Source organism: Thermobia domestica, chromosome 13 (assembly GCF_964235325.1).
Source record: "Thermobia domestica chromosome 13, izTheDome1.hap1.1, whole genome shotgun sequence".
NCBI lineage: Eukaryota > Metazoa > Arthropoda > Insecta > Zygentoma > Lepismatidae > Thermobia > Thermobia domestica.
This window is the reverse complement of record NC_137466.1, coordinates 157,963,821-157,980,188: the sequence shown is the minus strand read 5'-3', so window position 1 is coordinate 157,980,188 and position 16,368 is coordinate 157,963,821. Positions and strand designations below refer to the sequence as shown.

Genomic DNA, 16,368 nt, shown 5'->3' with positions numbered 1-16,368 from the left:
CTCATTTCCCCTCTTTTCCTATCAAAACGTAGATCGTCAGGGAGATGCGGGTGTGAAAGATTAGCCTATTGCCACTCCATCGCTTGGAAGTGAGTGCTTAAGATATGTTGGTGTAAAACTAGCCTTATTGATGGCAAATTTTCACTTTGAACGTATTTTTTCCTAAACAGACATCACCGGAGCTTACCAATGTCTGAAAAATTGTTTTCCTTGTAAATACACGCGACAAATGAACCTTTCTATCAATTTTTCATCTTCAGAGGTAAAACTTTCCGAGCAAGCCGTTCTATCAAATGCCTCTAGAACATTTTCTTTAGAAGATTCAAAAACGTTCCAGAAATATTGTTTTACGAACGTCAAGCATGAACTAAAGAATTCAATGGAAAAAAAAGGCTAGTAAAACAACGCCTGTTCAATATAAAATCACAGATTCCACAGTTATAAGGAAAGTAACGTTGAGATCTTTACTGTCTCATCACAGGACTAAGAATGAGTTGACAGCTTACCTTGCTCGTAAAGTATTATTGCATGTACAGAAAATGAAGTAAAATTTAGTTGCTAGCTGGAGGATCGAGGTAAAGTTTTCGGTTAGAAATGATGTTAAAAACTTGCAAGTAGTCACGAGGAAGTTGATACAAAAATTATTTTACACTGTTTACATGTATCGGCCCGTGCTTCTACACTCCACATCTATTCAACAGATACAGACGTATTTCTTCTGTTATTGTGGTGGTTTCAGTTGCTCCCACCAGACAATATGCTTGTGACCAAAACTGGAGCTAATAAGAGGTCAATTGAACTTAATCCTTTTGACTCTTGCCTAAATCCCAAGCAAGTTAAGGCATTATTAGGACTTCTCTGGATGTGACAGTAGGTTGCTTCAAGAACAAAGGAAAACAATCTTTCTGGAACGTTTTTGAATCTTCTAAAGAAAATGTTCTAGAAGCATTTGATAGATTAGGCTGCTCAGAAAGTTTTACCCCTGAAGATGAAAAATTGATAGAAAGGTTCATTTGTCGCGTGTATTTACAAGGAAAACAGTTTTCAGACATTGGTAAGCTCCGGTGATGTCTGTTTAGAAAAAAAGACGCTCAAAGTAAAAATTTGCCGCCAATAAGGCCAGTTTTACACCAACATATCTTAAGCACTCACTTCCAAGTGATGGAGTGGCAATAGGCTAACGTTCCACACCCGCATCTCCCTGGCCATCTATGTTTTGATAGGAAAATAGGGGAAATAATTATTATCGTATCATAAGTAATGTACAGTCACGAAAGAAATAAGTCAGCCGGGCAAGAGGAGAAAATATTCCCAACCCTGTTCATGTGAGTTAACTTCTCCGAGAGACTTGCTGCTTTCACGTGAGGTCTGTAAGTAGCTCTTCCAAACAAAGCCAGTGTCTGCTGTAAAGCAATGTTCATTTCGATACTCAGCTTAGTGCTTTTAGACAGAGAAGGAAAACAATACTTGAATTTGTTTTCGAGGAAAACAAATAATTCATGCATAGTAGTTTACAAGTGCCAGATTGCCTATTATAAATAATTTAGATACCTAAATACTCATGATCTACTCACAGGTAATTGAGGAGTGTACAATGAAAAGTGATTTCGGAAATTCAAGACTGCATTATTGGTCTAATACTATGAAATGAAATGGGAATTTTAACATCGCAACGATTATGTTCTGGAGGCTAAAGGAAATAGATGTTGAGTGAACGAAATGATTAATGAAAGGAACTGAGGAATGAAGCGGAAGGCAATAAATAACTTTTAGAAACAAATGGACACAATGCTGTTCAACACAAACTTACATAGTATAGCCTGGAATCGAGCCTATGACCTTGAAACCAAAAGTTAGCGTTCTATCATTGAGTCACTATACTCTAATTATGACGGAAAAGCGCTCCCGATTCCGACGTCGATTGATTGGGTGGTGGATTGATTTGGAGTTTAGTATTCTGTTCAGCGCCGAGGCAATTTAAGACATGGACCTAGATCTTAACATGGAATCTGAACCACATAAGCTACCACCAGGAATCGATCCCGAGTCTCCCGTGCCGAAGGTAAGCACTCTAACTATTACGAGGGAATTCCCCGCGGTCCGATGATAGTATTCAGCCAGTTCGCAGAACCGTTTGTTAAACCCAGACAACAGTAAATATTACCCAGTTATATCCAGAAACAGTGCATTTTTGTTTAAGTATCTTTGTTTTTAGAACCTCTTACAGCTACAGGGTTAAACATATGATCTCTCAGAACAAGGTATAAGCGCTTATTTCTTAATCTCAAATGCTCAGATGTCAAGAATGAGAACTGCAATTACATCAGTATAGTTGTGAGGGTTATTTATATTCGAAATGCATACATACCATTATCAACAACGACGTAAACTTCGTGGTTTTTGCTAGTGTTGTTCACGACGGGGTCTCTCTCGTTTCGTGAAGTATCATGGAGTATCGTTTTCAAAAAGGTTTAATTATTTCTGTTGGACGATTTCGTCTTGTGTCGTTTCCTCAGCAACACTACTTTCTGCACACAATAACACACATATGAGTAAATAGCATGTGTATCAGTTTTCAGTATTATAGCTTTTCGTTTACTCGTCATACATTTCAATTAAAAGATCACATAGTTGTAGCATCTCTGCTATCGTATAGATTGTGTTTTAAATATCCTAATCATCTATTGCGTGATTGCTGCTCGTGAAATTTTCACCAATATTGTTTCAATCGTTTAAGTCAACAGGTTTCATTATTTCTCTTTGTTAAGGGGGAAGTTTGGATCACAAATTCTTTATAAGTGAGATTAGGAGGTTAAGGAAGAATCGTGCTTAGTCTTGAAGAAAGTAGTAGTAGTTAAAAAAAAAAAAAAAAAAAAAAAAAAAAAAAAAAAAAAAAAAAAACTTAGGTAACAGGAAGAATACCCTTAGGTAACAGGAATAAGAAAAACTTTGTAGTTGAATATTATGCTACCCACACCAAACGAAAATTTTTATTTTCAGATGGACAATGACCCAGACATTTTCATCGTCGATTAAATAATCAAGGATCAGATCTCATATAAAACGCTCCAACAAAACGTGATTGAAAGTGTTGAGAAATAAGATGTTTCATTCACTATGTGTACGGGGACACTTGGTTGAAAAGGTATAACAGCTTTTTCAGTCCTGCCATTCTGAGTGAGGCTTTTCTTCGGTTTTCGTCATTCATACCAGGCAAATGCTGGGATGGCACCTAACATATAGGTCCCAGTCCACTTCCTTCGTTTCCTATTCCTGTCTTCCTTCGTGATTAGTTGATTCAATCCCTCCTCGAATCAATGCGGTGATAGATAATCATGGTTCGTGGACATGCTATTAGGTTTAAAATTATAAGATTTTTATGTTTATTGAAAAATGTTTTGTTCAAGACTAAACTTAGTTTGAAGATATGAAGTGTTCACAAGCAGAAAGGAAAAAAATAGTTCTAAGCATTTCGAATTGCCAAGGCAGACTAAAATATTTTATCTTGTTCTTTTTGTTTAATAAGTGTAATTGTTTTTTTTTTTTTTTCTATGGAAATTAACAATTCTTATTCCATCATTTATCTATTGAAATTAGGAAAAACATTCTAAACAATTTGAAACAAACATGGCCAAAGCGTGGTTAAGTAAAATGTTTTATTTTGTTATCTGTTTGAAATATATTTTTTTCTTTTTTTCTTCTTACATATAACAATTAACATTTCCCTTTATTCTTATTATGGAAATTAGAAAATTGATATTCAGAACAGTTTTGGTTTTCAAATACTTAATACCAAGAAGTAAACATATCTCCATGAAATAAGCATATCTTTTTCTTTCTTTCTTTCTTGACTCTTATCTAGTCGATCACCAGTAGTTCGCCTGAAGGCAAAACATTGCACAGCAAACAAGCTCATTCGACACGTGTCAATGTACCTTCTAAGCAGGGTTGGATGTTCATTTTTTCTCTTTCCTGCTTTGATGAAAATACCGGTATATATCTTCCCTTCTATACCGTGCACTCCAGAAACTATTTTAAAATTGCTACGTTGCAGTTGTGTGAAAGGACGATGTAATGTCAATTGTGTCTATTACAAATACCGTGCTCAATCACTTAGGTGTACAGAACCGTGCAAATGCGGAGCAGAGGAAGAGCATTTTGACAACAGTGAAAAGGACAATCAAATGCAATTGTCGGACTCAGTTGATGACTGCTAAGTCGAATTTCTATTATTAGATTCCTTTTTAAATAATCGTGTAATAATAAAAAGAGACTGTTTGTGTATTTGAAGTATTTTACTATTTGTTTTGCTTTTAGAACCCAACATATTTACTAATTTTCATTTTTGTTTAAATAGGATGCGTTTTTTTTTTAACGACAATAAGGAAGTGGTCCACTAGAGTACGAAAATAAATTACCCTATAATCGGAAACTTTTGTTTAATTAAACGTATTTATCGGTATAATGATTTGTTAACATTTTATACCTCACACTATTTTCGTTGTCGATATTTAACTGCATATCTTTCAAAAAAAAAAACTCAATTTTATATCAGTTTTGCCGACTTTTTATTAAATTTGTAAATAAATAAAATTATCTATTTGATAAATATCTATGCAATATGTATAAATAATAGCCGTGGAGAAAAATGAGACACCTATTAAAACTCATTCGCTAGTTTAATCGGTATGCCCATTGAAGTTCATGGGCAACCAAAGAAATAAAATGAGCCACCTCCCATGAAAATCAGTTGAGATCTTTAGCCTGTATATCACTAAAAAGACATCGATGTCGACGTTAGCGGACATCTTAGAAATATGACATCATACACCGGCTCGGTCACACTTTGAGACAGAACACCCGATAGTACACGATTCTACGGCTCATTACCTATGCATCGCCACCAATCATATAACTGCTTCATTCAAAATCCCACGGAATTACCTCCCCCCACACTATTACATATGTCGGGAATTTTAATGTTATCCTACTTTTAACTCAAGTATCGTCAATACTAATGCATTCGGATTGTTCTAAAGCCGAAAAATCTAATAGTCACTTCAATATACTATTCCCCTCTCATTTGGCTTACTTCTAATTTCTTTAAATTAAACCTCTCCGTTTTCAGATGCTGAGCGTTTCCTTTTTCAACGATAACCTCTCTCTCTTATGATTGCTTTTACCAGGTAGTGGTCAGTTTCGCAGTCGGCTCCTCTAAATGACCGAACATCAATTATACTAAGCTGTCTTCTTTCTATTAAAACGTGATCAATTTGATTGTTTTTTTCCATCTGGTGAGGTCGAAATATATGTATATTAGGGTGGAGTGAAAAGAGGCCAAAAAAAAATTTTTTTTCGAAATTCGATTTTGGATAGGGGGCAAAAGTTGTATCATATCGTAGTACTTTACCATGCAAAATTTCAATTCTCTAAAATAATTTTTAGCCGGGGCGCAATGGGCCTTAAGTTTGATAGATTTTATAAATGAATGAAAAGAGCCCAAATTTTTCTTTTTTAAAATTCGAATTCGGATATAGGGCAAAAGTTGCATCATATTGTAGTACTTTACCACCGGAAATCTCAATTCTCTAAAATATTCTTTAGCAGGGGCGCAATGGGCCTTAAGTTTGATAGGTTTTGTAAATAAATACACGTTTGTTGTTCATTTGTGCAATTATTAGGCAGCTCTTCGCTTGAGGAAAACTGTAATTTGAAGATGTTAAGATTCGTTGTCATGTCCAGGTGGATTTTTAAAGCTATCAAAGTTCATATTCTATGTTACAGGCTACATCAACCCATAACTCACCACATGGAGGTGGCTGCCGTCGAGTTTCATCCCACTTACCCACCAGTATTAGATTGAATGTTTCATAATTTCATTCACGTCTTCAAGCAAAATACTGCGACTTTATTTGAAAAGTAGTCATGTATTTTTTTTTGTCAAATTTGGAACGAATAAAAAATCTCTCCTGGCTCATATACTGACGAAGAATCTTCACTAAGTATTTTCACTAATCTTTCCACTGCTTGCGTATAACATGGAAACTCAGGGATAACAACATTTGTACTTTCTCAAGAACAAATTTCTCGCAATTTATCATCTGTGATATGAGTCAGTATTGGCGGTTTTGTTGTTACACCCATTTTAGTTTATCATTTCTGTGTAATTACTAGCCTCGAAGTTTAATAATGGCACCTGGAAGGAACGAGTTTCACAACGTTTACATTGTTTTCTGGATTTGAGGATTTTATCGGCAGCAATGATTCGCGTAGCTGATCTGTAGTCACCAATCATGGCAATAAGAATATTTTCAGAATTCGCATAGAATGCATTTCTGGAAATTACTTTATTGACAAAAGTATTTTATGGTTCTTGCAAACATCTCGAAAGTCTTATGATCAAGAACAAATGTTTAGCTCCGTATTTGGCAAGAGGTTTGTTTTATGCTGAACCACACTGATACATATACTTTTACTACGAACTTTACGAGAGTTTAGAGCTCCTCTGAAGAATTTGGCGTTGATATATATAGACGCGAAAGTCTGCAAGCCATTGTTAACCAGCTAGTATGAGTAAGTTTCCTAGGTTTCTTATCTGCTTGGTTTTTATCACAGCCACCTCTTATGACAGATTGACATATTCCATACAAATATATTTGATCATAACTGAGATGGCGCACGTTTAGGCATGTAGGGAGTTCTGAGGAAATCTTTCCGAAGCTGCACACTGGATTCGTCTCACATTCACCATCTAACAATCTCTTTTCTTTGTCCAAGTAACATCAAATCCACAGATTACCATTTTTCTACTTATCCTTTGGTCTGATAAAACACTCTTTCCTATTCAGGCATTTTGAGTGTCCAGTACAACGACACACTGTGAAATCTAAACACTTACAAGCTGCTAAATCGAATGGTTTATTGCCCTGCTTCTTGCAATTTATTTCTTCTTTCATGCTCTCTCTTACTGCCAATTTTAAACATATTTCCTGTGGTAACTGTTGATCACTATTGATACACGGCCGAAAGAAACAACATGAATTGAAACACGTTACCAAATGTCTTCCATCTTTTCTACCACCTTCGTGGAAACCAAATTTTCTGCTGGTTCTTTACTTCCGCCCCCTTTAGCTGCTGACGCGTAAATAAATAACATGCCATAACGTCTTCGTAAGTTGGAAGCGTTCTCCAGTCGAGATCTTTAGCACTACAAAACGTCTCTTCTGCTCTTGACACATTCTACCTGGTTGATTTTGCCATCTTTCTTCTTCTTTATAGCACAAAACAAAACCATCAGATGTTAGGCTGTAATACAGTGGTATATAATAAACCCATCAGTAACTATAAAAGCGCAAAACTAATAACTAACGTAGCATCAAGTCACTAACGTAGCAACATGGCCTCTTACCAGGCACGTGTCCCGAGCACTCGTACAACACACCAACAACAATCGAGAGTCAAGCTGCCAAACAGTTGCACAAGACTTTAGCACCTGCACGAGTGCGCGCCCTGATTTCGTTCTATACCCTCTTATCTCCACCCACCAAACTATTATACTAGTGACTTAGTACTGCCAACAAGTTCATTATACCAGAAAAAGACTGTTACTAAAAAGCAAAAAGCTTCTTTACGGTAAACTAGCAAATTGCTTATAGTTGATCACTTTTCGTCTAATTATTCCCAAATTTCAGGGCCATTGCGCCCCGGCTAAAAATAATTCTAGAGAATTAAAAGTTCTTGTTGTTATCTACTGATACAGGATGCATCCTTTGCACTTTATCTACACTAAAATTTACAGTCTGCTTCCAGCTAAGATCTGCCAAATAGTAACATAGTAAATAGAAATTTTTACAAAATCGCAAATTTAAGGCCCCTTGCGCCCCGGCTAAAAATTGTTTCAGAGAGCTGAAATTTTCTGTAGTAAAATATTATGATATGATGCAACTTTTGCCCCCTATCCAAATTCGCATTTCGAAAAAAAATTTTTTCTCTCCACTAGTGTTGTAAATAGAAAAAAAACCGTTCGTTTTTTTTCAGAAATGTACGTTTTTTTAAAAAAAAAACATTGCCTCTCGTTTTTTTTCTAAATTTCGTTTTTTTTTTCAAATAGTCATTTCTAATGATCTTACGTCTATTTAAGTATTAAATATTTTTATGTAGATATAATCACCGTAAAATGCAACATAAATTAAACGCTTGATACTGATACGCTACAAATATTTTACAATTTACATGAATACCATACCTATTAACAATTCGGGTTTCAGCAGTTTTCATCAATATCAACTAAGAAATAAAAGTAGAAATGAAATTTTGTTTTTTCGTGAAAGTAGGTCTTTAATAAGTACGAAAATAATGTCACGAACAGTATAAAATTCATATAACTTGTCTAAAGATAAAAACTAATACTAATTTGCCTAATAGTATTTTTCTAAATGTCGTATATAAATAATTTGTCGACTAGATACATATGATATGCAGAGCCGGCTCTACCATATATGCAAAACGTGCATTTGCATGGAGTTTCAAGTTTGGATGGTCCGGCAAAATCTGTCATAAGTATATTATTTAAATTAAATATTTCTTGTTGGAAACAGACTTTATGATGATGGTAGTTACATTTACTAAGCTGACCTTCTATTTGAATACTACATTCATAAATTATGTTTAGGATGCATTAGTTTAAGGCCACATGGACAATGCTAAAGCAAATAGTCGAATAAATCCGAGCACAAATTGATTGATTGTTGCCAAATGCAAGAATTCAATTCTCGAATAGTAGTGAATATCTGTTCCATTTAGTAAGTTATCACAGTTTTGATATGACAACTAGTCTTGTTTTTGTCAGAAACAAGTTCCTTATCATTGAAGATAGAAACAAGTTTTTTAGAAAATGTTAACAGATATAGAAGAGAAGTCAAGAAATAAAGATAAAAGAACTAGTTGCACTGGAATTGCAAACTGATACACTGAGATTGAAGCTCGATAGTGAATTCTATAAAAAGGATTACCATCTATCCTCTGCAGGTGTGTTTGCTTTATGTTTCACTAACATAATAGATTAATATTTAAAAAGCACACACACACAACGGGATTGTATTTTTAGTGAGTATTTAACCCTTATCCGGGCAACCGGGGCCTCCCAGGCCCAGTAGCTTCATTTTTCTAAAATTTCTCAATAACCATACATATTTAGAAGACATAAAATACTGAATTCTTCTATCTTTCGTCGAAGTTAAAATCATAAACATATCGAGTTGGTAAAGCTTTTTTTTTTTTTTAATTTGAAAATCTTTTCCTGACGTAACCTAGGAGGCCCCGTATAACTTTAGTGAAATTCCTGTCAAATATTCGATCAAGTTGTTACATAATTATATATTGAACACGTGACTATTGTAACCTTTAGTCGGAACAGTATGCGGCAACAGACATTGAATTTTGAGTGTTCTGCACTTAAAATATATACTGGGCCTGACAGGCCCCGGTTGCCCGTTTATGTTACAAAAATGTCTGGACCGGATTTGCTATTCTGCTTGGTCGGCCTACTAAAGCGTGACACGAAGTTTCGCTACTTGACAAAAATATATACCGGTACATTCTAGACTAGTCTGAACAGTAAGTGACAATATGCATTGATTTTGTGTATTCTGCACTTAAAATATATACTGGGCCTCACAGGCCCCGGTTGCCCGTTTACGTTACAAAAATGTCTTGCCCGGATAAGGGTTAAGCCTTTCTGAGTGCAACTGCACTTACCCTCACCTTTGTTGTTCATGCTGGAGTAGCATACTTAAAATCATGACTTTTAAGATTTGTTCTTTCTGGAGAAAGGGGGAGGCGGCAAATTATGCCATTGCATGGGGCGACAAATTGACTAGGACCGGCCCTGATGATATGTATATAAAAGACACAAATATAGGATGACTCAAATTGAAGCAATGCAGGATGTTTCAAAATTAATATTAGGCTTTTGAAACTTTGTAGTATCTATTACAATTAACTTACAATTATAAATATTATATAAAATGAAAGAGCAACTCAAACAGTTTTGTACGCACGCATGTACATGCATTGTTTCTTCTGTCTGCCGTTAGAAACAGCAAGCAGCAAAGATGTAAACTGGAGAGCAGAAAGTTTTTTGTGTTTTAATAAAGACTGAATCTGTACAGTGCAACGGTCTGTGTGAAGAATATTAAGGAGACGCTTGCAACTACATCCTTATCGTTTGCAGTTGCTACAGGTCTAAAGTCTACAGACTACGGTTTACATGCCAATTTCGCAAGTGAAATATTGCTGCATAACAATGAAGATTTACTGGATCGTGTCGTCTTCAGTGGTAAATCGACATTTCACCTAAGAGCTAATGTGAACACTCATAATGTTTGTATCTGGCCGTCAGCAAATCCTCAGGAGATGGTACACTTGAAACGAGACTCTCCTAAATTGAATGTATTTTGTGCCATATGGCGGAAAGTTTATGGGCCTTTCTCGCCTATCGACTAGATGTGTGCCATGTGACGAATGAATCTCACATTGAACACTTGTAGCAAAGACTGTTTGAGGTGCTCTTTTACTTGATGCATTGTTTATAATTGTACGTAAAATGTAATAAGGACTACGAAGACTTAAAACCCCAAAATTCATTTTGAAACACCCTGCATTTCTCACCAACAGTGTTCGAACTAAGATGTAAAAAGGAGAAAATTTTCCTTATAAAGTTATTGTTTACAACAACGATATTATTATTAGTCGAGACTATAACTACAACAACAACACGAGTTAGTACTAAAACAAAATGTAATCAAATGTATACTCAGTGGCCCAGGTGGCCAAAGTGGCACACACGGGTGTGTCATTTGTTTAATCCACTCCTGTGTGGACACTAATTAAGATATCGGGATATTATTCTTGCAAAATATGGTTGGACTATAGTTTATTATATTAATTTTTTTCTTCTGGTGTCGAATTTCCTTCTCAAATTTCACCCCAGTCAAAAATGCGAGAATTTTCTGATTACAAATTTCCTTTACTACTTTTTTCCCTGTAGCTTCCTTCGTTGTAGAAAGACCTCCTTAAGACTTGCCAAGTAGATACCTCGGATGGATACCTAACTGATGACATCAATTGGACGGGCCTGCGCGCAGTGTTGCCAATTAGGGAAATTAAAATTTTCCTAAATTTGGGCAAAAATTAGAAATTTTTATTTATAAATCCGTACCTATACGTCCCAGTGCAAGTCAACTTACGCCAATCGAACATTTGTCCTTACTTAAGAAACGCAAGTTCAGATCGTTACAATGGGATACTTAGGGAACGCACGAAGAATTCATATTTAGGTTCTAACCCTTGATTTTTCTAATTTTTCCCTACTTTTCTGTTTACCGTAATATATTTTTGGTAATTACAAGTTTTGTTCCTTAAATATCGTCATAACACTTGTAGAATATGTTAGTGATGTACCAATATTTAATTTAAGATAGTTTACGTCTGTCTGGTAGCAGTATTACCAGATACAGAAAATTTTAATTCCAGATTTTAGGGGGAAATTTTGGAAAAAATATCTGTTTTGTCTCTATTATTTCCCTCTTGTTGGCTATATCGGACCAAACGTACCAGTATCTGGAAGTCTCGTGTTTGCTCTACACAACGCACTATACAAAGTTTCAATAGGATAATTAGGGGAAGTACAGTTGAGGTTTACAGTAGACCTTGTTCTCTAATTGGGAAGATAACTGTGATTTTTTTAAAGGTAGAATGAGATATTTTTTATTGACATGCTTACTTTATTAGATGTCATACTACTTGTAGGATATATTAGAGGGATACCAAATCTTATTTTAAGATAGTTTGTGTGTGTCTGATAGCAGTGTTGCCAGATACAGAAAATTTTAATTCCAGATTTTAGGGGCAAATTTTGGAAAAAATTCCCTTTTTTATTTCTATTATTTCCTTCTTGTTGGCTACATTCGAACAAACATAGCAGTGTCTAGGAGCCTCATTCTTAGCCTAAGCAGTGCACCATAAAAAGTTTCACTAGAATAATTAGGGAAAGTACAGTTGAGGTTTATAATAAACCATGTACTGTAAGTGGTAAGAAAATGGTGAATTTCTGAGGTAGAATGAGATTTTTTTAAAATTTCATGCTTACTTAGTTATATATAGCCATGATACTTGTAGGATATATTCTTGGAGTACTAAGGTTTATTTTTAGATAGTTTTCGTCTGTCTGATGGCAGTGTTTCCAGCCAAAACAATTAATTCCCGCTTTTAGGTGAAAAATTCGGAAAAAATTCCCTTTTCCCCTCTAATATTACCCTCTTACTGGCTACATTGAAACAAACGTACCACTACCTGAAAGCTTCCTCTTTGCCCTACAGAACGCATCATAAAAAGTTTCAATAGGATAATTAGAGAAGTTGTAGCCCCGGCATATTTGATTTTTGCTTGTGAGGCGTAAAAAGTGTTAAAATTTCATGTGTATGACATAATTTTTTCTTTCCCTCTTTGGATGGAAGCAAGCGACTACAGGATTTCACTGTACCTTGTCAACACACCAAAGATTCTTTTTGGTGATTTGAACCCATATAGCAGGAGTGGTACTAGATACCAAAAAAAATTGAAATTCGGTTAAGGATTTTTTTGTAAATTTTCACCCCTACGTTTCCCTCAATAATTTCCTACCCATTGGCAACACTGCAATGCAACTTACACCAAAAAATAGTCACATCTATTTTCTAAAAAACAAGGCCTTAACCATATCAATCGAATGAATGGTTTTTGATCAATAAGTCACTAACTGGAAATGTAGGAAAACGCCAAAAATGACCTGGGGCCGAAAGGAATAATCACACAATTTTGCTAGTATATACGTATAAAGAAACAAAAGATTTGTAAGTTACGAGGGCTTCGACTCAAGTTCTGTTGATTATTTCAATAATCTGCAACGTAAGTCAATAAATAATAGTTGCCAGAAAAAAAACAGACATTTGAAAAAAACATGAAAAAGAACGGTTTTTTATTGAAAAAAAAAACTTCACAGAAAAAAAAACGTTTTTTTACAACACTACACTCCACCCTAATGTATATGAATATCGTGATGTGGTCGAAATTTTTTTTTCTCTACGATGAGGTGTTTAGACGTTGGGAAGTTCACGAGTCTAACGCCGTTGCCATTAGTTTTTTTATGCAAATTTTCGTTCGCTGTAATCGGTTGAAAATACTATTCAAAATCTCGTCCTACTTTCGCATTGATATTCCCTAATAGAATTGTAATATAATATCGCGGGAATTAATCAGATACACGTTCTACTTCTTCGTAAAAACTGTCCTGTATATCATCATCCTTATCTTCTGTTGGTGTATGTACTCTCATGTCCAAAATGATTGTCGCATATTTATAACTGTCTTTTTGTAAGAATATAATTAACTAATGATTTTGCAGGGTACTTTGAATACTGATACTATGTATATAATCGGGAAATGTATATTTGTGGTAAATTTCATAGGAAAAGAATTATAAATACGAAAATTAGAATGAGTAAAACAAAATGTTGCTAAATGAACAAGAAAGTTTATTTTCGTTTTATTGTTCTTATTTGCTGCTCTTTTGACATGAAATTTGCCACATACATGTCTTTGCCGATTATACATATACTAACATTATAAGAAATATCCGGTCGAATTCGTTATCAAATTATATTCCTACAACAACATATTTATAGGCACGCGACAATAATTTTGGACATGAGTGTACATTTAGAACAGCAATATCACACCAGCAATCCTTAAGAGTAATAAATGAAAGTTAATCATTAGCAACTTCGCCACTTTAACCGCTAATGTTACTAATTTGTGAACGACAGATCTTGTTTCTTGCTTATGATTTTTATTTCCTTCTCCATAAAACAAAAGTAAAATGGACCATTTCTTTTCCTTCCGATCTAACTTCGTAAACTCCTACTATGTCCATCCTATTTCTCTAATTCGCTTGTTAACAGATTTTAATGTGCATGCCCTATAAAGACTTCTCGTCGGCCGGATTTCACATAAAATCTTGAAACAAAAACATATTTTATATCGCGTGTTCCAAATATAACTAAGCTTCCATGTTCTAAATCTCATGTCCATTTTACTTTGCTGGGATCGTATCAAAATATCAGTCCTGGCCCGAGGCTTTTATTATCATCATCATTGTACATTGAATAACATGTTTAAATCCATTTTCTTTCTTATTTTCAGAGTTGTTATGGAGATTATTGATTAAAACATGGCTGTGTGCAACTGTGGACCAGGCGTAATAATTACGAAAAATCTTTTGAAATGTCCTATTGAAAGTGAGAAACATCCTCGCGGAGTACTGAAATCAACTGGAAATATTATAGACAAAGGACCGAGAGAAGAGTTCCCGATTGCGAGGAAAGAGTTTGACCAACAATACAAGAAAACAGACAGTAATGCATATCTGAATAAGTACTGTCTTTGTGATTCAGTAGATAGCCAGTTGTATGGAGCCCTAAATGAAAGAAAACTACGAATGCGAAGTAGAAACAGTGCTCCAGTGAAAAAAGACAATTCAAATATCTGCCAACGTAAACCAACGAAGAGACCTGAAGTGACGAAGGAATTCGTGAGGTTTTGTGAAGTTCCTATTCAAAGCCGGACAGTGGAAGTAGCGCCTCATGTTCTGTTTAGTGATCATGATTTTAGAGGGAGTGAAAAGGATAAAAGACATTATAAATCTCCATTTGAAACTCCTGAATTGTTCTCGTCTCTGCGAATAGCCAAAAAGATCCAGGATACAAAAGCTGAAATTGAATGTGGACGACCAGCAGTTCGATTTCCAGTATCAGTACAACAGTTGGCTACTAAAAAGGTAATTAATATCTTTAATAATTATTTCTTCGCAGAGGGAATACGGTAAGAAGTAGATTTGTATCTTATAGTGGTGCGTCATACTTCACCGATTTTACTTTATATATACATGCCGATTTTATTTTACTTTTATTTTATTTCGAGGTTCACTACGAAAGTTTTGAGATTTGAAATAACTTACATACTTAAAATCAATTTAACACTTACCTTTTTTCTCAAAGTATTCACCATTACACTGTACACACTTTTACATCCTCGAAAACCACTTTTGGAAGCAGTGTTGCCAGTCTCTTTCTTCAAGTGTTGAAAGTTCATTCTCGTAAGCCACTAGAGCTTCTTCAGGGCTGCAAAATCTCTTCCCACGCATGCGATCTTTGATCCTGGGAAACAGAAAAAAATCACACGGGGCCAGGTCAGGGCTATACGGCGGATGAGTCATAAGTTTGACCTCCGTAGATTCTAAAAACTGAATTGTGATGTTGGCCGTGTGTGCGGACGCGTTACCATGATGAAGCACGATCCCACGCAATCCAGTTCTTGGACGCCGTTCCCGAAGCTTCTGGAACACTTTTGTTAGGCAAACAGTGGTGTACCACTGAGCAGTAACAATCCTTTGTTCTTCAAGTCTAACAGTTGCAACATGGCCAGCTTTGGAGAAGAAAGTTGCGACCATCTTCTTCCCCACACTTCGCGGTCGCTTCACTTTCGTGGGTGGATTTTCGTCTGGAAAGATCCAAAGTGTAGACTGGCGTTTATTTTCAGGGTCAAATTGATAGATCCAAGTCTCATCACCAGGAACAATGTCAGAGACGCGTCGAAAATTGCCTCCATCAAATCTTGCAAGCATTTCTTTACACCATTCCACACGCATGCGCTTCTGCTGTTCAGTCAAATGTGAGGCACCCAACAAGATGAAACCTTCCTGAGCCGAAGATAATCATGAAGAATTTTTGTTATTGCTCGCGATCCAATGTTCACTGTAGATTCAATGTCCTTGAAAGTTGTTCGAGGATTTTCTCGAAGCATTTGTTCCACAGTGGCGATGTTTTCATCTGACACAGCTGTTGCCGGACGTCCAGCTCTCTCTTCATCTTTAAGCGATGTCCGGTCTCTTCTGAATTCACCAAACCACCGAAAAATTGTAGCACGGGAAGGAGCAAGATCCCCAAATGACCCCTGCAAACGGTCAAGGCTTTGTGTCTCCTTTAAACCACTTTTGAAATCGTAAAGTATCATTGGCCGAAAATGTTCCCTTTCGAGCTCCATTCTAGACAGCCGAATACTGCTCACATCAACAAACAAGTGAAGGCGATACGGTCACGCCGATAAGCGAGGCGAGTTGATACTTGCTTCGGTTCTTCGCTCTGGATACCACTACCGAACGCAATTGTTGGAATTCAAATACTGTGCCGCCACAATGCGTATCTCAAAACTTTCATAGTGACCCTAGTATATATATATATATATATATATATATATATACTAGGGTCACTATGT

At 35.7% G+C, this 16,368-nt stretch overlaps 1 protein-coding gene across 5 annotated transcripts in view; it reads left to right on the top strand.

Moving 5' to 3' along the window:
* LOC145668677 (uncharacterized) overlaps positions 1-16,368 on the top strand; it is a 50,527-nt gene that overhangs the window by 17,549 nt on the left and 16,610 nt on the right. For all 5 annotated transcript variants that reach the window (XM_081736743.1, XM_081736741.1, XM_081736742.1 and 2 more), the window contains exon 2: positions 14,239-14,872. In XM_081736743.1, coding sequence (XP_081592869.1) covers positions 14,267-14,872 — 606 coding nt within the window. In that variant the 5' untranslated portion in view covers positions 14,239-14,266. The remainder of the gene's footprint in view (positions 1-14,238; positions 14,873-16,368) is intronic.